Below are 22,758 nucleotides of genomic sequence, written 5' to 3' on the forward strand. Positions count from 1 at the left end.
GAGTTGTAGTTTTGCAACAGCTGAAGGCACACTGGTTGCGAAACACTGAGTTAAGTAACAAACTCTCAGTGTTTTGCAACCAGTGTGCCTCCAGCTGTTGCATAGCTACAATCCCCAGCATGCACTACAGCCAAAGGGCATGCTGGGAGTTGTAGTTTTGAAACAGCTGGTACAGGGTACATTCACACAGGCGGGTTTACAGTGAGTTTCTCGCTGCAAGTTTGAGATGCAGTAAATTTTCCGCTGCAGCTCAAACTCTCAGCAGAAAACTCGCTGTTAACCTCCGCCAGTGTGAATGTACCCTAAAAAGACTACACTACACTACACCAACACAAAATAAAAAGTAAAACACTACATATACATAAACCCCTACACAATTACCCCCCCACCACCACCACCACCCCCAATAAAAATGAAAAAATTCTGGTGTGGTTCCAAAACGGAGCCTCCAGCAGTTGCAAAACAACAACTCCCAGTATTGCTGAACAGCCATTGACTATCCTGGCTATCTGGGAGTTTTGCAACAGCTGGGACCACCCTGTTTGGAAAACACTGCCGTAGGGTAATTTTGGTATCAGAAACAAGTGTAATTCTTGCATCTGGGTCCGTCCCCATGCAAATCCATAATGTAGGCCTCAAATGCGCATGGCACTCTCTCACTTCGGAGCCCTGTCGCAACAAGTTAGTGCCACATATGGGGTATTTCCGTATTTGGGAAAAATTGCCTAACAAATGTTGGGGGGCTTTTTCTCCTTTTACCCCTTATGAAAAGGTAAAGTTGGGGTCTACACTTGCATGTTATTGTAAAAAAAAAAGAAAAATTTTTTTTTTACACTAACATGCTGGTGTTGCCCCATATTTTACATTTTCACAAGAGGTAAAAGGAAAAAAAGACCCCCAAAATTGGTAACGCAATTTCTCCTGGGTACGAAAATACCACATATGTGGGTGTAAAATGCTCTGCAGGCGCACAACAGGGCTAAGAAATGAGAGAGCACTATGTAAATTTGAGGCCTAAATTGGTGATTTGCACAGGGGTGGTTGATTTTACAGCGGTTCTGACATAAACGCAAAAAAAAAAAATACTCATGTGTGACCCCATTTTGGAAACTACACCCCTTATGGAACGTAACAAGGGGTATAGTGAGCCTTAACACCCCACAGGTTTTCGACAATTTTCGTTAAAGTTGGATGGGAAAATGAAAAAAAAAAAATTTCACTAAAATCCTGGTGTTACCCTAAATTTTTCCTTTTCACAAGGGAAAATAGGGAAAAAAGGTCCCAAAATGTGTATCACCATTTCTTCTGAGTAAGAACATACCCCATATGTGGATGTAAAGTGCTCTGCTGGCGCACTACAATGCTTAGAAGAAAAGGAGCGCCATTGGGCTTTTGGAGAGAAATTTTTTCCGTAATTGAAGGCCACGTGTGTTTACAAAGCCCCCATGGTGCCAGAACAATGGACCCCATTTTGGAAACTACACCCCTCACGGAACGTAATAAGGGGTGCAGTGAGCATTTAAACCCCACAGGTGTCTGACAGATTTTTGGAACAGTGGTCCGTGAAAATGAAAAATGTAAAGTGGGGTGTAAATGCTCACTGCACCACTTATTAAATTCTGTGAGGGGTGTAGTTTCCAAAATGGGGTCACATGTGGGGGGGGGGGGTCCATTCTTCTGGCACCACAGGGGGCTTTGTAAACGCACATGGCCCCACACTTCCATTTCAAACAAATTCTCTATCCAAAAGCTCAATGGCGCTCCTTCTCTTCTGAACATTGTAGTTCGCCTGCAGAGCACTTTACATCCACACATGGGGTATTTCCATACTCAGAAGAGATGGGGTTACAAACTTTCAGCAAAATTTACTCTCCAAAATCCCATTGTCGGTCCTTCCCTTCTGGGCCCTCTAGTGCACCCACAGAGCACTTTATGTTCACATATGAGGTATTTCCTTACTCTAGAGAAATTAGGTTACAAATTTTGGGGGGGATTTCTCTCCTTTTTTACCCCTTGTGAAAATTCAAAAAATGGCTCTACAAGAACATGCGAGTGTAAAAAATGAATATTTTGAATTTTCTCCTTCACTTTGCTGCTATTCCTGTGAAACACCTAAAGGGTTAATAAACTTTCTGAATGTAATTTTGAATGCTTTGAGGGGTGTAATTTCTATAATGGGGTCATTTATGGAGTATTACTCACAGAAAATCCCCTCAAATCCACTTCAAACTTAACTGGTCCCTGAAAAATTCAGATTTTTAATTTTTGCATGAAATTTTTGAAAATTGCTGCTATACTTTGATGTCCTCTAATGTCTTCAAAAAGTGAAAATATGTCAACTTTATGATGCCAACATAAAGTACACATATTGTATTTGTGAATCAATATATAAATTATTTGGAATGTCCATTTTCCTTACAAGCAGAAAGTTTCTAAGTTAGAAAAATGCTACATTTCCAAAATTTTCATCACATTTTGGGATTTTTCAACAAGAAAGGATGCAAGTAACGACAAAAATTTACCAGTAAGTTAAAGTAGAATATGTCATGAAAAAAACAATCTGAATAAAAGGTAAAAGCATCTCAGAGTTATATTAATGCTTAAAGTGAGAGTGGTCAGAATTGCAAAAATGGGCTGAGTCCTTAAGGTGAAAATGGGCTGAGTCCCTAAGGGGTTAAATCACCCCCTTTTGCCAAATTCCATATAAAAAATAAGTTAACATAATAAAAATAAACATATTTGGTATCACTGCGTGTGCAATTGTCCGAACTATTAAAAGAAATCATAGCCCAGAAAAAATTAAGTAAAAAAGCGATCAAAAAGTCCAATAAATACCACAATGGTACCAATAAAAACTACAGATCACAGCGCAAAAAAAATTTGAGCCCTGTAAAAAAATAAAAAATATTGTAGTAGTCAGAAAATGGCTATTTAAAAAAAATATTTCTGAAAAGTTTTCTAAAATTAGTAAAACATGATGCAAATAAAAACTGTATGGTTTTAATCGCGCTGACCTGCAGTATCAAGATTACATGTTAGTTTGACCACATGGTGAATGGCGTCAAAAAGAAAAAAACTAATCTGCTAAATTACTTTTTTTTTTTCCAATTTCACCTCACAAATACTATTTTCCATTTTGGAGCATATGTTATGAAAAAATGAACGTAGACATTACAAAGTAAAATTTGTCCCGCAAAAAATAAGCCTCTATATGGGTGTGTAGAGTTACGGCTATTAAAGGGTGAGGAGGAAAAAATTAAAGTGCAACAACAAAAATTGGCCTGGTCCTTAAGGGGTTAAAAGAGAAATGTGACGCAAAACTTCCCCTTTCCCTTGTGCCCAGGCTGCAAAAAAAAAAACTTTAACTCACCTTCCTATGTTCCCCCGTTTCCTCCAGAGCTGCTCGTGCTTCTTAGGCTTGGAACGTCACACTGCAGTCAGCGTATCGCCGGCCGCAGTGATGTCCCGCCGCGGCCGGTGATAGATACGAAGTTCCGTCTGAAGATCAGCTGTAAAACGGCAGTTACAAAATCCTATACAGCCGTTAGAAAATCCCATTATAGTCTATGGTATTTTTCTAATAGCCGTTTTAGCCTGTTATTAATAACGGCCGTTATTTTGTGACGGAAGATAGTAACGGGAGAAATAGTATGCATGCACTATTTCTCCCGTTACTATCTTCCGTCACAAAATAACGGGCTAGAATGGGTTAAAAGGGCTATTAGAAAAATCACATAGACTATAATGGGATTTTCTAACGGCTGTATAGGATTTTGTAACTGCCGTTTTACAGCTGATTTTCAGACAGAACTTCGTAGAGATCTTTAAAATGTAGTAATTTTGTAGCGTGAAAGGGGCCAAGGAGCTCGGGCCGTTATGTAAGGAGCTCGGGCCGTTATGTAAGGAGCTCGGGCCGTTATGTAAGGAGCTCGGGCCGTTATGTAAGGAGCTCGGGCCGTTATGTAAGGAGCTCGGGCCCTGCCTTCTCCCTGCTGCCCCGACTCCTTACATGACGGTGAGCTCGGCGATACGCTGACCGCAGTGTGACATTCCAAGCCTAAGAAGCACGGAGCCGAGCAGCGCCGGAGGAACGGGATGCTGATATCGGCACAATGAAGGAATGTAGGAAGGTAAGTTAAAGTTTGTTTTTATAGTTTTTGCCACCCGGGCACAAGGGAAGGCCAAAGTTTTGCGCAGCATTTCTCCTTTAATATTCGATCTCCAATGTTTTATTTTATTGCATGATGTAATATTTGTGGCATGCTGGGAGTTGTAGTTTTGCAACAGCTGGAGACACATTGTTTTGGAAAACACTGACATAAAGACTACAACTGGTCTGTAGCACAGTCAGCCTGTGCCCCCACAATGACAGCCATAGCGCCTCCTACAGACAGTAACCAGTGAGTCCACAAAAATGTTATATTTTTTTTTTATAGAGTTGGGAAGCTGTAGTCTTGCAACAGCTGAAGAGGCACAAGTTGGGGAACACTGCATTATAACAATATAGCAATATGTCCACCGTAACCTGACAAGTAAAAAGTGAATGAATAATGTGTGCGCGCGCTTGTAATAGCACAAGCCATCGCTAGATGGAGCTCTTTCCAATCTCTTTCACTTACCGTGCCGTGTACTGTAAGACGTTCGGTGACGTCAGGACGTAACACTGGCAACTGAAGCCGCTACGCACGTGACTTTTCCCGTACTAGCCGATTCCTTCATATGGTGGCTATGGCTCCCCCACGTGTGTCAGCGTTCGCTGTTTTCCAGCAGGCAAAGCATGAGGAGAATCCGCAGGTCAGTTGTAACCCGGTATACCGTCGGGGGGCGCTGTCATTGGCAATAAGGAGCACACACAGTGCCACAGAAATGACACACGTGCGTCATGTTCTATCATTATGGGGGAGATTTATCAAAATGTGTCCAGTTGCCTATAGCAACCAATCAGATCGCTTCTTTTATTTTGCAGAGGCCTTGTTAGAAATGAAAGAAGTCATCTGGTTGGTTGCTATGGGCACCCCCATAAGTTTTGTCAGTTTTCAAAACTTCTGGAGTAATGGAGATGTGTAGGGAGCTTAAAGGGTTAATCCTCAGAATCCTTATTCCTACCTCAGTGTCAAGGACCTGGGGCCATGTAAATAGCAGGCATGCAATGTTATGTAAGGAAAGCACCAGCTGGGCGCCATGTTACGCCATTTACATGCTCATCCCTTTAAAGTGTCGCTCTGATGATGGTCATACTTGTTTAATTACCCCGGTTACTTCAGATTGGCCCTGCAACTCTATCCTGATCACTAGTTTTGGGCTACAAAGAAGATATAAACCGGTATCAAGCTGCCGGACCATCATCAGACTTACACTTTCAGTCCATGTGTTTTATTAGGCTAAGTCTCCACTTGGTTTTTTTTTCCGAAAAAAAGCCAAGAAAAAAACGCCAATTCTGCCGCATAGCGTTTTTTTGGCAAAAAAACGCTGCGACCAGATGTTAGCTGTAAATCAATGAGAAATCGCAAATTTCGAATTCCAATTGGTGTTTATTCACTTTGGTGTTATTTATTTATTTTTTATCCTTTTGGGGTTTTTTTCACTTTTTTTTGCGTTTTTTTTTTCCAGCTCCTTGGCGTTTGAAAAAAACGCTGTATGTCCCTCAAAACAGAGTTTTTTCGCAAAATCGTTGCATTTTGCTCCAATAGAAGTCTATGGGAGTGAGAAAACGATATGTGGGGTTTAACTTTGGAGTTTTTGCAGGCCGTTTTTAATCTTTTTTGGACTTTAGTGATCCAAAAAAGTGATGTAGATAACAGTTTTTAATAAAATTTTGTATGGTATCATTTAAAAAAAAATATATATATATATATACAGTAGTGAAGGAAAAAATTTATCTAATGAAATGTATATTTAAATTTTTTTTTTTTTTACTTTTTAACCCCTTAAAGACGCAGAACATTTTATTTTTACGTTTTCATTTTTTCCTCCTCGCCTTCAAAAAATCATAACTCTTTTATATTTTCATCCACAGACTAGTATGAGGGCTTGTTTTTTGTGCAACCAGTTGTCCGTTGTAATGCCATCACTCACTTTACCATAAAATGTATGGCGCAACCACAAAAATACTATTTGTGTGGGGAAATTAAAAAGAAAACCGCAATTTTGCTAATTTTGGAAGGTTTCCTTTTCACGCTGTACGATTTATGGTAAAAGTGACGTGTTCTTTATTCTTTGGGTCAATACGATTAAAACGATACCCATGATAACAAACTTTTCTATTACTGTTGCGCTTAAAAAAAAAATCGCAAACTTTTTAACCAAATTAATACGTTTAAGATCCCCCTGTTTTGAATACCTATAACCTTTTCATTTTTCCGTATTTTTTGTATTTTGTATTTTTTGCACCGTGATCTGTACTTTTTATTGATGCCATATTTGCTTATATAAAACTTTTAATACATTTTTTATTATTTTTTTTTTGGAATAAAATGTTATAAAAAAAAAAAGCAGCTATTTTGGACTTTTTTTTTTACGTTCACGCCATTCACCGTTCGGTATCATTAACATTTTATTTTAATAGTTCAGATATTTACGCACGCGGAGATACCAAATATGTATATAAAATATATTTTTTTACACTTTTTGGGGGTGAAATAGGGAAAATTGGGCAATTTACGTTTTTATTGGGGGATGGGGTTTTTCAAATTTTTTTTACTTATACTTTTATTTTTACACTTTAATCGTCTCCATAGGGGACTATTTAAAGCAATCATTCGATTGCTAATCCTGTTCAGTGCTATGTATAGGACATAGCACTGATCAGGGTTATAAGTCATCTTCTGCTCTGGTCTGCGAGAAGGCAAATCAGAGCGGAAGACAGCGGAGGCAGGTGAGGGGACCTCCGGCTGCCGTGCAGGATGATCGGATTGCCACGGCAGCGGTTCGGGCGATCCGATCATCCAATTAAGTGACCGCGATGCTGCAGATGCCGTGATCGGTATTGATCAGGGCATCTGAGGGGTTAATGGCGGACATCCGCGGGATCGCGGATGTCCGCCATTACCGGCGGGTCCTTGGCTGCGATCAACAGCCGGGACCTGCCGCGCATGATCCGGGCATTGCTCCGATGCCCGCGGTTATGCTTAGGACGTAAATGTATGTCCTGGTGCGTTAAGTACCACGTCACCAGGACGTACATTTATGTCCTTCGTCGTTAAGGGGTTAAACGAGGATCAATTTATGTGTGCGGGGAAATAAAAATGTAGCCGACAATCATAAAAATGTATTGTGTGTTTTTCACTTTTTTTGTTTTTTTTGTAATTTTTTTTGTTAGTACTACTACTCCCAGCAGGGAACACACTGTTCCATAATGGGAGTAGTAGTACCTGTACTAATACAGTTCGCCCATTGCGATTCTCTTGTATAATATATAGATGCGGCGGCCGCTCTTCTATGGTCTCCTGCCCTGACGTATATTTACACTTGTTCATATTTCCCGCAGGGCTGTGATTGGCCAGATGGTTCCAGCCAATCACAGCTCTCTGTGAGAAATAGGAACATGTGTATATACATGGCTGTGCAGGGGACCATAGAAGAGCGCTGGCCTCATCCATACATTATACAGGTGGATCACAGCGGGTGTCAGGAGGAGTGACATCCGCCGTGATCTTTCCATAACTGCAGCTACTACTACTTCCAACATGGAGCACACTCTGCCTCATGCTGGAAGCTGTAGTATCTGCATTAATAGACATTGCAGCGGGTGTCAGAAGTTACACTCTGTGATCTGTCTATTAATGCAGGTACTACAGCTCCCAGCATGGGGCAGAGTGTGCTCCATGTTGGGAGTAGTAGTGCCTGCCTAAGGACACATCACAGTGGATGTCACTACTTACACCCGCTGTGATCGTCCTGTCTATAGCAGAGATGGAGCGACTGTATACATCGCTCGCATCCCTGCTCTGCACTATACTCCGGGCCGGCCACTCACTCATTGATATTTCTCTCACAGCTGTGATTGGCTGCAACCATCCGGCCAATCACAGCTCTGGGTGGGAAATATGAATGACATCACTGGCCAGAGTATAGTGCAGAGATGTGAGCACTGTATACAACGGCATCTCTGCTATATAATGGACGATCGCCTCGGGTGTCAGGAATGAGACCCGGGGCGATCTGTCTATTACTACAGGTACTACTACTCCCAGTATGGAACAGTCTATTCCATGCTGGGAGTAGTAGTACTACCTAAAAAAAATTAAAAATAGAGAAAAAAAGTGAACACACACTTTATTTAAAAATAATAAAAATTGGGTTATAAAATATATACATTGCGTTTAATAAAAAAAAAATTCCATCACTGCTGCATCCTTTTTTTCTTTTTTGGTATCCAACAAATTTTGGGTACCAAAAAAAAACCCGCAAAGGTGCAATTTCCACACAAATGAGAAAAACGTAAGAAAAAACGCATGATGACGTAGATTGCACTGGCGATTTTTCAGGCGTTTTTTTAATCCCTAAAAACGCAGGACAAAAAACCAAGTGGAGACTTAGCCTAACTGGGTCATGTGACTAGCAGTCTCACTCTCCAAATCTTCTAGTAACTAATGGTTTCAACAGGAGGTCAGAACTACCGGAGTACATCATCCCCCTCCCAGTTCCATCTGCTATATCTAGGGGATTGGGATATTTACAGGGATGTGGAATTCCTATCGCCCGGTGTCCGGGACATGCAGTCCCAGGCACCGGGCAGGTGAAATTTTCAGGCCCTTAGCCCTGCTTTGGGCAAGCAGGGCTGGAATTTAAAGCCCACGACAAGGACGGCGGCGCTCAGAGGGGTGTATGGAGTGGGCTTCGGATTCATGCCTGCTCCGTACTCTGCAGCCCCCGGCTGTTTTCAGTAGCTGGGGGCCGCCGCTAATAGCCAGCATGCGCCGATCACCACGGCTGCCTATTAACCATTTAGATCGCCGCTGTCAAAGCGGACAGCGGCGTCTAAAGGCACATGTGAATGGTCCCTAGTGGGGTGGATCGCCACCCCGCAGCGTGATCGCTGGGGAGAGATCCACTATAGAGGCTCTGTCATTGATAGATCCTGGCTGTACTATGCTCTAGCAATGGATTGCAGAGCACACAGATCAATGGAGTCCCCTAAGGGACTAATAAAGTGTAATATTAAAAAATAAAAATAAAAAAATCCTAGTTTAAAAGACACACATTAACCCCTTCTATATTAAAAGTTCAAATCACCCCCTTTTCCTATATAAAAACATGTAAACATAATAAAGATAAACCAACATATTTAGTATCACTGTGTGCATAATTGTAGGAACTATTAAAATATAACATAATGTATCCCGTACGGTAAATGACATAAATGTAAAGAAAACAAAATTTGCAATTTTTATAATATCCCAGAAAAAAAGTTAAAAGCGATTGAAAAGTCAGGTCAATACCAAAATGGTACCGATACAAATAACGGTGCAAAAAATGAGCCCTCATACAGCCTCGTATGAGGCTAGCAAAGCTACAGTGGTCAGAAAATACAATTAAAAAAATTCTGAAAAAGTTTAGAATTTTTTTTTAATTAGTAAAACATGACAAACTATACAAATATGGAATTGCTGTAATTAGACCGGCCTAAAGTATCAAAAAAAAATGTTAGCTCAACCTCAAGGTAAATGGCGCAGAAAAGAAAACCACCAAATTTGCTAAATTATCTTTTTTACTATTTCAATTTTATTTTTTTTGTTTCGGAGCATATGTTATGGAAAAAGGTATCATTATAGTAGGTATTTATGGCTATTATAGGGCAAGGAGGAAAAAAACGAGAGTGTAAAAGCGAAAATTGGCCCGGACAAGTGGATCGTCATGAGGGACAAGTAGATTTTGCTCCGTTTAGTCCCATGGACAAGTAGTTTTTTTTAAATTAAATTTCCACACCCCTGTATTTAGTAGAACTGGGGGGGGGGTTGTATATCTATCTGTATACTGCTGCAGCTATCTCTATGGGAACAGAATATTTAGTAGTTATATAGTTATACACCTCCCCTCCAGCTCTTTGCATACTGCTGCTGCTGTCTATGGGATTAGGATATACAGTGGTCCCTCAACATACGATGGTAATTCGTTCCAAACGAGCCATTGTTTGTCGAATCTATCGTATGTTGAGGGATTCGTGTAGTGTAAAGTATAGGAAGCTGTACTCACCTGTCCCCGCCACTCGCGATGGTGTCCCCGCCGCTCGCGATGGTGACCCCGGGCCTCTGCTGGGCTCTCCTGGTCTTCTCCGGTCCTCCACTGGGCTCTCCTGGTCTTCTCCGGTCCTCCGCTGTCTTCTCCGGTCCTCCGCTGTCTTCCGCAAGGCCTTACTGGGCCTGCGTAGCGACGTCATTACGCCGCTGCGTACGCCACTCCTATTGGATGATGTGCGCAGCAGCGTATTGACGTCATCGGAGAGGGCCAAGAAGACACCGGAAGACCAGCGCTGGACCCGGAGGGCACCCCGGAGCATCGTGGAGGGGTAAGTAATACTTACCGCACCACACGGGGAACATTAAGCTGCTATCCAGCAGCAGCTTAAGCATTTTGCGCTGTCGGATAGCAGTTAATGCGATGGCCCCGACATAAAAAAGCATCGTTTGTGGATTTGATCATATGTCGGGGCCATCGTAGGTCGGGGGGGGGGGGTCACTGTATAGTAGTTAAACCCTTTCCCTGAGGCTGTGTTCACACGTTGCATTTCTTGCTGCCCTTTTTTCTGCATTTGCCGTGCCCTTCCCCGAATCATAGTAAAATGGAGATTATACAGCAATTGTGCAAAACATAAGGCTGGTGAACACCTTGTTGTGCCTTCAGACAGTTTTGTGGAATGTGATGCCTATTATATACCGTACATATAACTTCTTTCTAGTTACACAGATGTCTTCTTTATTTCTTAGTTTGGTTTGAAGAAAAACAAAGGTGCCAACTCAAAGTCTCCACAAAAGGTGCTGAAAAAGAAAAAGAATTCAAGGCGCAAAGCACTATTAAAAAATGCAAAACCCAAAGAAGATAGCTGCCACACGTTACAAACACTTATTTCCTCAAATAAAAAAAACTCAACTAAAGGAGGCAAAACACCAGGCAATGGGAAAGGACTGCCAGCTCAGCAGCTAAAGGTAATAGCCCCCCCGATCATAAACTATATAACATGAGACAGAAGCCTTAGGACTCATTCACACTACGTATTTTCAGAGCTGAATTCCGCACAGAAGTTATGCTGCAGCAGCCTCTTATTGTTTTCAGTGGGATCCTGCTGCACCATTTACACTACAGAATTTTCACGTCAGCTGTTCTGCCGAAGAAATTAAGAATCCTTATTTAGAATATCTCCATGGTGTGAATGAGCCCTTATCATAGGAACAGTTTACAACATTTCTATCTTGGCAGGAGAGACATGGTCTTGACTTCCCTGCCTCTTTGCAGATGTGAATGACCATGAATAGTGATCTGTTTATTCCATTATATGTGACTGTTAAATTAGAAAAATGTTACATTTTGTGTATGGACACAAGAAGTTTAAAATAGACTCTCTCACATGCTTGACCCCACGAGTAAAGCTTTATGTGAAGTACAGCGGCACTGCGCTCAAATGAGCTCTTCTACCTTCTTTGTTTTAGGGGTTGGTGGGGATCTCAACTGGACCTTTCCAATAAAAATCATGACTACATGCACGGAAAATTTGACTTCTGACCCCTATAACTTTTTTACTTTACCACGTATGGGGCGGTATGAGGGCTCATTTTTTGCGGCGTGATCTGAAGTTTTTAGCGGTACAATTTTTGTATTGAGCGGACTTTTTGATCGCTATTTTTTTATAATAAAAATATGACCAAAAATACGTTATTTTGGACTTTGAAATTTTTCTGCGCATACACCATTGACCGTGCAGTTTAATGAATGATATATTTTTATAGTTCGGACATTTATGCACGCGGCGATACCACATATGTTTTATATTTTATTTACATGTGGTGCGTTTTTTTTTTTTTTTTTTTTTTTTTAATGGGAAAAGGGTGATTTGGACTTTTATTAGGGAAAGGGTTAAATCACATTTACTGTATGTACTCGAGTATAAGCCAACCCGAATATAAGCCGAGGCCCCTAATTTCACCTCAAAATCCCAGGAAAAGTTATTAACTCGAGTATAAGCCTAGGGTGGGAAATACATCATCCCCCCTGTCATCATCCAGACCCCCGTCATTAACACCCTCATCATCATCACCCTGTCATCATCCCCCCTTCATCATCACCGCCTGTCATCATCCCACACACCCCTTCATCATCCCCTTGTCATCATCCCACACACACCCCCTTCATCATCCCCTTGTCATCATCCCACACACACCCCCTTCATCATCCCCCTGTCATCATCCCACACACCCCTTCATCATCCCCTTGTCATCATCCCACACACACCCCCTTCATCATCCCCTTGTCATAATCCCACCCCCACCCCTTCATCATCTCCTTGTCATCATCACCGCTTGTCAATGTCCGATACAGTGGTCTTCAATCTGCGGACCTCCAGATGTTTCAAAACTACAACTCCCAGCAAGCCTGGGCAGCCATCGGCTGTCCGGGCTTGCTGGGAGTTGTAGTTTTGAAACCTCTGGAGGTCCGCAGGTTGAAGACCACTGTGGCCTTCGACATCATCCAGCCCCCTCTCACCCCCTTTAGTTCTGTACTCACCTCCGCTCGGCGCTGGTCCGGTGGGGAGGTCGTCAGGTGGGATAGTGGTTCCGGGCTGCCATCTTCACCGGGGGGCCTCTTCTACGCGCTTCGGGCCCGGAATAGAGGTGTTGCCTTGACGATGACGCAGAGGGATGTTGGTAATGAACGTACCTCTGCGTCGTCGTCAAGGCAACGTGACTATTCCGGGGCCGGGCCCGAAGCGCGGAGAAGAGGCCCCCCAGGTGAAGATGGCAGCCCGGAACCACTATCCCACCGGACGACATCCCCACCGGACAGTCCTGCAGCACCGGACAGTCCTGCAGCACCGGACCAGCGCCGAGCGGAGGTGAGTACAGAACTAAAGGGGGTGAGAGGGGGCTGGATGATGTCGAAGGCCGCAGTGGTCTTCAACCTGCGGACCTCCAGAGGTTTCAAAACTACAACTCCCAGCAAGCCCGGACAGCCGATGGCTGCCCGGGCTTGCTGGGAGTTGTAGTTTTGAAACCTCTGGAGGTCCGCAGGTTGAAGACCACTGAGGGCAGAGAGTTCACTCGAGTATACGCAGAGGGGGGTGTTTTCAGCACGAAAAATCATGCTGAAAAACTCTGCTTATACTCGAGTATATACGGTATACATTTTTTTTTTCTTTTTTTCTTTTTGCACTGTTATAGGAGGCTATAACACTGCACACACTGATCTTTTACACTGATCACTGCAAAGCCATAGCTTTGCATTGATCATTGTTATCGGCGGTCGATTGCTCAAGCCTGCATCTCAGAGACCATGTAGTGGCTGAATGACACAGCGTGGAGATGGCGGCAGCATGAGGAGACCATATATAGTGGCTGAATGACCCAGCCTGGAGATGGCGACAGCCTGGCGAGACCATATGGCCTCACAATTGAAAAGATTATATATATTTTTTTAACATTTAAATTGAAGATTTCAAATAGATGAACATAAAAAGTTTTATTAAATGTGCCACTGCTGATGGCACTTTACTGGCCGGGCAGGACAGCTTTTCCAGGGCAAACTCTGCTAGTTGCGGCCACAAATCAAGTTTGGCTGCCCAGAAGTCCAGCGGATCTTCAAGGTGTGTTGGCATGGGCATGTCAAGGTATGCCACCACCTGCTGGTTCAGGTCCTGTCCCATGTCCAACTACTGCTGATGAGTTGCTTCACTATGCGGGTGAAGAAAGCTACTCATCAGCGACTGTAGACTCAGGCTGCTGCTGATTGAGCTGGTACTGCTCCTGCCACCCCACCCCTCGTTATGGCAGTGGAAGGTGAGCGCAGAGGGCCCCCCGACCTGCGAGAGGATGGACGATGGTGCAGATAGGCATCGGCCAACTGACTACATAGGATGTCTCTGTAGTAGGTCAGTTTGTCCTCGTTCTCAGTGGGTGAGGACTGAGCCCTTTTCCGCAATTCTGACCACCGTCGCTTTACGAATTAATAACTTTAACGCTTTTACTGAATATTCTGATATTGTTTTTTCGTGACTTATTCTACTTTATTTTGGTGGTAAATTTTTGGCGTTACTTGCATCCTTTTTTGGTGAAAAATCCCAAAATTTCATAAATTTTGAAAATTTAGCATTTTTCTAACTTTGAAGCTCTTTACTTGTTAGGGAAATGGATGTTCCCAATACATTTTATTTTTATTCACAAATACAATATGTCCACTTTATTTTGGCATCATAAAATGGACATATTTTAGCTTTTTGAAAAAATTAGAGGGCTTCAAAGTAGAGCAGCAATTTTAAAAAATTTCATGAAAATTGCAAAATCTGAAGGGACAATGTTACAGAACTACAACTCCCAGCATGCCTGGGCAGTCTAGGCATGCTGAGAGTTGTAGTTTGGCAACATCTGGAGGGCTACCGTTTGGGCACCACTGTGAACCTCCAGATGTTGAAAAACTACAACTCCCAGCATGCCCAGACAGCCTTTGGCTGTCTGAGCATTGCTGGGAGTTGCAGTTTGGCCTTCCTAGTGGTTGCCACCCCCACCGTCGTTTCCCTACCTGTGCCTGTCTCCAGCGACTATGTGCGTTCCCCAGGCATCTTCTCCTCCAGGTACCGGCCTCCATCTTCTCCCCACGACATCCAGGGGTGGGCACAATGGGGGTTGCCATGGCAACCCACTGTCCTGTGCTGCCATTGGTCATAATCGGTTCTAACCAATGGCAGGGGATAGGAGGAGATCGCAGCACTGCGACCTCGCTCCTATCCCTCAGGATGATCGGGGCTGTCACTGACAGCTCTGATCATTCCTATTTTCTGGGTGATCGGGTCACCAGAGACCCGGTCAGCCCAGAATAGCAGAAAATCAGATGTCTGAATTGACATTTTCTGCGATCGCCGTCATGGGGGGGGGGGGGCAGTCTCGGGACCCCCCTGGGCAATATGCTGGGATGCCTGCTGAATGATTTCAGAAGGCATCCCGGTCCGGTCCCCAACCGGCTAGCGGCAGGGACCGGAATTCCCACGGGCGTATCCATACGCCCTCAGTCATTAAAGGAGATGTCCGGTGCTCACTTTTCTTATTTTATCCGTTCCGGGCTGAAAAATAAAAGAAAACAAATTTTCTCTTACCTGCCTAGGCTCCCCCGGTGCTTCAGTACAGGTGTTCGGTCCCCGGGCTGTATTCTTCTTACTTCCTGTTAGCCCGGCACGTCACACGGAGCTTCAACTTATCACCGGCCACAGCGATGTCCTGACTCGGCCAGTGATAGGCTGAAGCTCTGTGTGTCGTGCTGGGCTAACAGGAAGTAATAAGAATACAGCCCGGGGACCGAACGCCTGTACCGGAGCACCGGGGGAGCGTAGGCAGGCTTTTTTTTTTTTTTTTTTGCAGCCCGGAGCGGATACAATAAGAAAAGTGAGCACCGGACATGTCCTTTTTAAGGACTTTAAAATGGGGGCGTATGGATACGCCCGCTGTCCTTAACAGGTTAAAAAAATCCCCCATTTTGTGGCAGTAGCGAGGGTCCAATAAGGTGGAGATCCAGAAGTCATCCCGCTGCTGAATGGTGACAATTCGGCGGTCACTACGCAAGCAAGTGAGCATGCATCGCGCCATTTGTGCAAGTGACTCAGAGGGACTCCCTGCCTGCATCTCCACTGCATACAGCCACGGTGTGTCTGGGTCCTCTGTCTCGCCTTCCTCATAACCCTCTGGCTGCTCCTGCTCCTCCTCTCATGTCAGATGACTAGAAAAACCGCACATCTCGCAAAAACCTAAACTGTGCACAACTGTGCCCCTCCTCCTCTTCCAGTTCAGCCCCCAAAGGGCTCATGTGGCTGTGAGATGTAGGCGCCATGTCTCCAGTGCCCTGACCAGCCATCGTTTCCAACACGTGTTTTAGTAAAGGAAGCAGTGGAATGACGTTGTTCATCCCGTAATCTTGGTGACACCACTTCTGATGATGATGATGATGATGATCATGATGATTCTCCTTCTGCACCTGGCTACCAAGTGCGATCGGCTTCATCATCATCGAGTTGTGTCTGCACGTCACTGATGTCCTCCTCAGGTTCCTCAATAGTGTCTGCTTCAGGAGCCTGAAGGCTTGCAACACCACCGCCCATGCCTCTCTCCTCATCCCTACTTGGATGCCTAGCGGAGGAAGCGGCGGATGTCTCCTCCACTTCTTGGCTGACCAGCAGCTGCTGACTGTCCTCTAGTAGATCGTCCTCACTAAATAGTGGAGCTGGACCCACAGCATAAGATACTTCTGTGGGGGAGGAAACGGCATAGGACAGAGGCAATGGGAGGACAGGGACTGCTCCCGGGCCATGCCAACTGAGGGTTGTGGTTGAGGAACCCACCGACTGTTGACTGGGGGTATCAGATGTCACTTGGGATGAAGTGGATGACCGTGTTAACCAATCGATGATGGCAGATGGGTTGCTAGTCGAGACACGACCACTAGCTGATACCAGGAGCTCAGGCCTCTTGCTGCGACTCCTGCTGCCACTCGCCCCTAGTCTGCTGTGACCTTTGCCTCTCCTCTGTGCACGTCCTGGCTCTTCTCTGCCTGACATACTTAGTGCATATATGAGGGGAGTACAATACGCTCCAGTACGCTTAAAACAGTATTTGTCTACAACACCAGCAGGTGTGTACTTTTGCTGGCCTTTCACAGTATCTAGGCCCTTAAGACTTTAACAAGAACAAAATGGTATATCACTTAGATGTACGCACAGGTTACACTTAATATAGGACAATACGCTTTTAGTGCTCTGCTCACCCCAACTGGCTGGCTACTATTAGGTTTTCAGTTGTTGTACACACAAGTGCTGCAGCACAGTCACTGTGTACTACACCCAAAATTGCACTTTCTCTCCCAATCTCTCTCTCCCTTCCCTACCAGAGCTTCTAGGCTGCATTTGGGCTTGAGGTGAAACACTGCTGTAAAAATGCTTTTCTGTGCAACACACACTGCTGTCTGTCCCTCTCCCTCTGCAATAGAATGCTGATGTGACTGGCCTCAAGATGGCTGCCAATTATATAGGACTGTGACATCACAGGGGTGGCTGGCTGATGGGCTGCATGTGATTCAGGCCTTCCCAGGATTCCTTGCCCCATGTTCTCACGTGTGGATCCGCCATTTTAGATGCCTGGACCGCTCTAAATTGAGTTTAATGAAGCGATTTGTGTGATCGAATTGCGGTAATATTCACATTGGTTACGAATCTAATTTTTCCTGAATTACGTAACAATTTGTCAGATTCGATTCGCTCATCCCTAATAATTATTAATGTCTAAATGCTGTCTTGTAAAGTTACTTTCATCAGAGTTTCTTTAGTATTTGCATTTTTCTTTCAGGAGTCGAAAAATTACAGCAAACACCTTGGCCCCCCGCTGGACTCTGTACTAAAGAGTGTGGGAAATATCCAGAACAGTAGAGAAAGAGCCAAAGCCCTGTTTGAATGGATTATTTCTCCCGTCAAACCAGATGACTTCTTCAAGTAGGTCACCATTTGCGTGTGCATGTTTGTTCCTTTGTATGGGTGGCTACAAAGATATATGTTCCATTAAATAATGGTTATACTGTATGTAAATAGTATATTGGAGCTTGTGCTTGCTCTTATTTAGAGTAGCATGTATAGACAAAATGAAGATGACATTTCTAATTATCTTAATAGGGTATTCCGACATCGGGTAAAGAAAATACTGCTGAAGAATATAGCGTTGATAACCTGCTATGAAGATGGCTCACGGGCTGACCCCACGTCATAGCCGGGTGGTTCCGGCGGCTGTCAGCTGCCAGGATCGGTGTCTAATGCCGGACATCACCGATCGCTGTTAACCCCTTAGACGTGGCGATCAAAGTTGATCGCTGCGTCTAAAGTGAAAGTAAATCGTTCCCGGCAGCTCAGTCTGGCTGTTCGGGACCACCACGGAGAAACTGCGGTGTCCCAAACAGCTGAGAGGACGGGGAGAGGATCCCTACCTGCCGCCTCTCCATCCGATCAGCGATCTGCTGCTCCATGCCTGCTCAGCATGTTGGAGCAGCAGAGCGCTGATAACACTGATCAATGCTATGCTATGGCATAGCATTGAACAGTGTATGCAATCTGAAGATTTTATGTGTATGTAATAGTCCCCTAAAAAATTTTGTAAAATAAAAAGTAGAAAATTGTGATTTAACACCTTTTACTAAAAATTTGAATCACCCTCTTTTCCCATAAAAATGTGAACAAAAATAAACATGTGGTATGGCCACGTGCGTAAATGTCCGAACTATAAAAATAAAACGTTAATTGAACCGCACGATCAATAGCCTATATGTAAAAAAAAAAAAAAAAAAAATTCCAAAGTCCAAATGCATAAGTGCAAAAATGGAAAAACCCTAAGTCCTTAACCTCTTCAGGACGCAGGGCATATGCATACGCCCTGCATCCTGAGTCCTTAAGGACGTAGGGCATACAGGTACGCCCGTGGAAATTCCGGTCCCCCACCACTAGCCTGTCGGGGACCGGACCGAAATGCAGGCATCCCGGCACATCACCCAGGGGGGTCCTGAGACATACGGGTCTCCGGTGACCCGGAAAATAAGGGGGATCGGGGGTGTCCCAGACCCCCCTGGTCCCCCTGAAGGGATAGGAGTGAGGTGGCAGGGGTGCCACCCCTCCTATCCCTGCTATTGTTCAGTCAGAAGCGACCGACCAATAGCAGATTGGGGGCGGAGTGGTTAAAGTTTGGTTCCCCTGTTCTGCCCACCCACGGTAATCCGGGCAGAACGTGGGAACTGTCAAGTGACCGGCAGTGGAGGTCTCTTACCGGCAGTAGGCAGCGATAACGTGCGGCTCCCTGGTACAGACTACGGAAGCCGGAGAGTAGTTGCCTAGCAACATCTGGAGTGCTACAGTTTGCTGTCTGGGCATGCTGGGATTTGTCTTTTTGCAACATCTTGAGGGCCAAAGTTCGGAGATCACTGTGCGGTGCTTTCTAAACCGTGGTCCTTTAAATCTTGCAAAACTACAACTCCCAGCATGCACGAACAGCAAAAGGCTGTCTAACCATGCTGGGAGTTATAGTTGCGTACCTCCAGCTGTTGTATAACTACATCTCCCAGCGTGCCCTTTGGCGATCAGTACATGCTGGGAGTTGTAGTTTTGCAACAGCTGGAGGCACACAGGTTCTGTTACCTGCCTCAGTATTTTCCAACTAGTGGGCCTCCAGCTGTTGCTTAAGTATAAATCCCAGCATGTACTGTCTGTCAGTGCATGCTGGCAATTGTAGTTTTGCAAAAGCTGGAGGTTTGCCTCCCCCATATGTGAATGTACAGGGTACATTCACACGGGCGGGTTTACAGTGAGTTTCCTGCTTCAAGTTTGAGCTGCGGCAAATTTTTTGCCGCAGCGCAAACACCTAGCGGGAGACTCAACTAAAAGGTAAAACACTACATATACACCCCCTTACACGGTCCCCCCCCCCCCCCCCATGAAAACTTGGAAACTACACCCCTCACGGAACGTAACAAGGGGTATAGAGAGAGACTTAACATTCCACAGGTGTTTGACAAATTTTTGTTAAAGTTTGATGGGAAAATGAAAGAGATTTTTTTTTTTTTTTTTTTTACTAAAATGCTGGTGTTACCCTAATTTTTTCATTTTCACAAGGGAAAATAGGAAAAAAGCCCCCCAAAATTTGTAACCCCATTTCTTCTGAGTAAGAACATACCCCATATGTGGATGTAAAGTGATCTGCTGGCAAACTACAATGCTCAGAATAGAAGGAGCACATTGGGATTTTGGAGAGAAAATTTGTCCGGAATTGAAGGCCACGTGTGATTACAAAGCCCCTATATTGCCAGAATGATGGACACCCCCCCCCCCCCCCCCCCACGTGACCCCATTTTGGAAACTACACCCCTCACATTATGTAATAAGGGGTACAGTGAGCATTTACGCCCCACAGGTGTCTGACAGATTTTTGGAACAATGATCTGTGAAAATGAAAAATTAAATTTTTCATTTGCTCAGCCCACTGTTCCAAAGATCTGTCAAATGCCAGTGGGTTGTAAATGCTCACTGCACCCCTTATTACATTCTGTGGGGGTGTAGTTTCCACAATGGGGTCACATGTGGGGGGTCCAGTGTTCTGGCAGCACGGGGGCCTTGTAAAATCACAAGGCCACAGACTTCTATTCCAACCAAATTCTCTCCAAAAGCTCAATGGCGGTCCTTCTCTTCTGAGCATTGTAGTGCGCCAGCAGAGCACCTGACGTCCATACATGGGGTATTTCCATATTTAGAAGAAATGGGGTTACAAATTTTGGGGGGCATTTTCTCCTATTACCCCTTGTAAAAATTCCAAAACTGGGTCTACAAGAACATGCGAGTGTAAAAAATGAAGATTTTGAATTTTCTCCTTCACTTTGCTGCTATTCCTGTGAAACACCTAAAGGTTTAACACACTTACTGAATGTCATTTTGAATACTTTGAGTGGTGCAGTTTTTATAATGGGGTCACTTATGGGGTATTTCTAATATGAAGGCCCCTCAAAATCACTTCAAAACTGAACTGGTCCCTGAAAAATTCCGATTTAGAAAATTTTGTGAAAAATTGGAAAATTGCTGCTGAACTTCGAAGCCCTCTGATGTCTTCCAAAAGTAAAAACATGTCAACTTTATGATGCCAACATAAAGTAGACATTATTGTATCTGTGAATCAATATATAATTTATTTGGGATGTCCATTTTCCTTTTATAAGCAGAGAGTTTCAAATTAAAAAAATGCTAAATTTTCAAATTTTTCATCAAATTTTGGAATTTTTCACTAAGAAATTATGCAAGTATCGACAAAAATTTACCATTTAATGTAAAGTAGAATATGTCACGAAAAAACAATCTCGGAATCAGAATGAAATGTAAAAGCATCCCAGAGTTATTAATGTTTAAAGTGACAGTGGTCAGATTTGCAAAAAAAGGGCTGCGTCCTTAAGGAGAAAATGAGCTGCGTCCTTAAGGGGTTAAGGAGTTAATGGGGGGGGGGGAAAAGGGGTGTTATTTTTTAGTTTTTATTAGAGGTTTTTATTAGAAGGGCTTTTTTATATAAAACAAAGTTGGAATTATTACTTACCGATAATTCGTTTTGTCCATCATGACAGCACCACCATGAGATTGTCCCCTGTAGCTCTAATAGGAACAATAAGCAGAGAGGTTAAATAGGCCCCTCCCCATCCACCCCTCAGTGGTTTTAATTTGAGCATAAACAATACGTCTATAATATTTATCCACAAAGAAGGGCGGGAATTAATGGGTGCTGTCATGATGGATTATTCGTAACTAATAATTCCAACTTTTCACTTCGTCATCACGACAGCACCACCATGATACATACCAGATAAACAGGTGACTTTAGGGAGGGACCGCAGCTTGCAACACCTTCTGGCCGAAAGAAAGATGTTACATTTAACCTATAATTGTTGAAGAAGGTATGCGGAGATGCAAATCTGTTCGATGGAGGCTGAGGCTTTTTCAGCCCACCAGACAGCTAGTGCCCTAGTTGAGTGAGCACAAAGACCTTCGGGGACTTGCTTACAGCTAGTTTTATAGGCCTCCTGGATAGCTATCTTCAGCCACCTAGAAATTGAATTTCGCTTCTCGGCCTTTTGGCTAAGATCAAGTGTAGTATCTGTTCTTATCAGTTTTCATGCTGGTGGGGCTGGTTGCTGCATGGAGGATGCAGGTGTACCAGGGCTTTCCGGGGCTGGTTCTGAGGAATCAGCTCGACGGCTTCACTGATGTGACCTGTTCCCTCCGGGTCTCGCCATGAGGCTGAGAGGGTCTAGAGCCGAGGTACTTTTGTGCCTCGGGGAGTGGTGACCCCGAGGTGCCGAAACTCACTGGGAGGATGGACTCGCTGAGTTGAAGCACGGGCACCATAATCTCTTCACCTTGTGGCACTCACCTCTTGATTCCCGGGCTTCTGGCTAGGATCAGAGACATTTTTATAGATCCGGCCGGATGTCCGGGCAGTATATCTGCGCACATTCACTTATTTATTTATTTTTTGTCTCACTGTGTCACTTTTTGCGTGTTGTGTGTTCACAGGATTTGTCAGGATGCGGTAGCCCTTCTGGGTGTCCCTCCTGGCAGTCTAGGGGAGGTGTGTGTGGCCATTAGGTTCCACACCTCCCTGCAAACACCCCGGGTACTCCTGCTTTGGCTGGGTACCTACCGTTATCGGCTCTGCGGGCAGATACCTTGGCTAACGCCAAGGGGGATCCCGGGAGCATTTATGGTCCCCTAGTAGCTTCGGCGAAAAGGGACATCGAACCTGGAACCTTGCAGGTACCTTTTGGTCCGGAGGCGAAGGGTAAGGTTTGTTGGGGGGCCTCTCTCCTATCGGAGAAGGGCTTGCGATAGACCGCATCCTTTGTGCACTTTTTTTAGTGTAACACGTTTGCACTTTTTCTTGCACTTTGGGTGATTCGAGAGCACGTTCCTCGGCTTTAAAAAAAAAAAAAAAAAAAACTCTCCCAGTATGTGTCATTCAGGAGTCCCCCCCCCCCCCTCCCCCTTCACATATAGGGGGAGATTTA

General features: G+C 44.3%; 2 protein-coding genes and 1 pseudogene across 8 annotated transcripts in view; 2 read left to right on the forward strand and 1 right to left on the reverse strand.

Moving 5' to 3' along the window:
* The window catches only part of EDARADD (EDAR associated via death domain), a 102,069-nt gene extending 97,324 nt beyond the window's left edge, over window positions 1-4,745 (reverse strand). For all 4 annotated transcript variants that reach the window (XM_056567499.1, XM_056567498.1, XM_056567496.1 and 1 more), the window contains exon 1: window positions 4,620-4,745. The gene's annotated coding sequence lies outside the window, so the exon portion shown is untranslated. The remainder of the gene's footprint in view (window positions 1-4,619) is intronic.
* RIOX1 (ribosomal oxygenase 1) overlaps window positions 4,639-22,758 on the forward strand; it is a 71,960-nt gene continuing 53,840 nt past the window's right edge. For 2 of the 4 annotated variants that reach the window (XM_056567490.1, XM_056567493.1), the window contains exons 1-3: window positions 4,639-4,794; window positions 10,926-11,144; window positions 17,532-17,674. In XM_056567490.1, coding sequence (XP_056423465.1) covers window positions 4,720-4,794; window positions 10,926-11,144; window positions 17,532-17,674 — 437 coding nt within the window. In that variant the 5' untranslated portion in view covers window positions 4,639-4,719. Of the gene's footprint in view, window positions 4,795-4,821; window positions 4,876-5,028; window positions 5,157-10,925; window positions 11,145-17,531; window positions 17,675-22,758 lie in introns of those variants that run through there. The other 2 variants (XM_056567492.1, XM_056567491.1) reach the window with 2 other exon arrangements.
* On the forward strand, window positions 21,810-21,919 carry LOC130363486 (U2 spliceosomal RNA; annotated as a pseudogene).

This window comes from Hyla sarda, chromosome 3 (genome assembly GCF_029499605.1).
Source record: "Hyla sarda isolate aHylSar1 chromosome 3, aHylSar1.hap1, whole genome shotgun sequence".
Lineage (NCBI taxonomy): Eukaryota > Metazoa > Chordata > Amphibia > Anura > Hylidae > Hyla > Hyla sarda.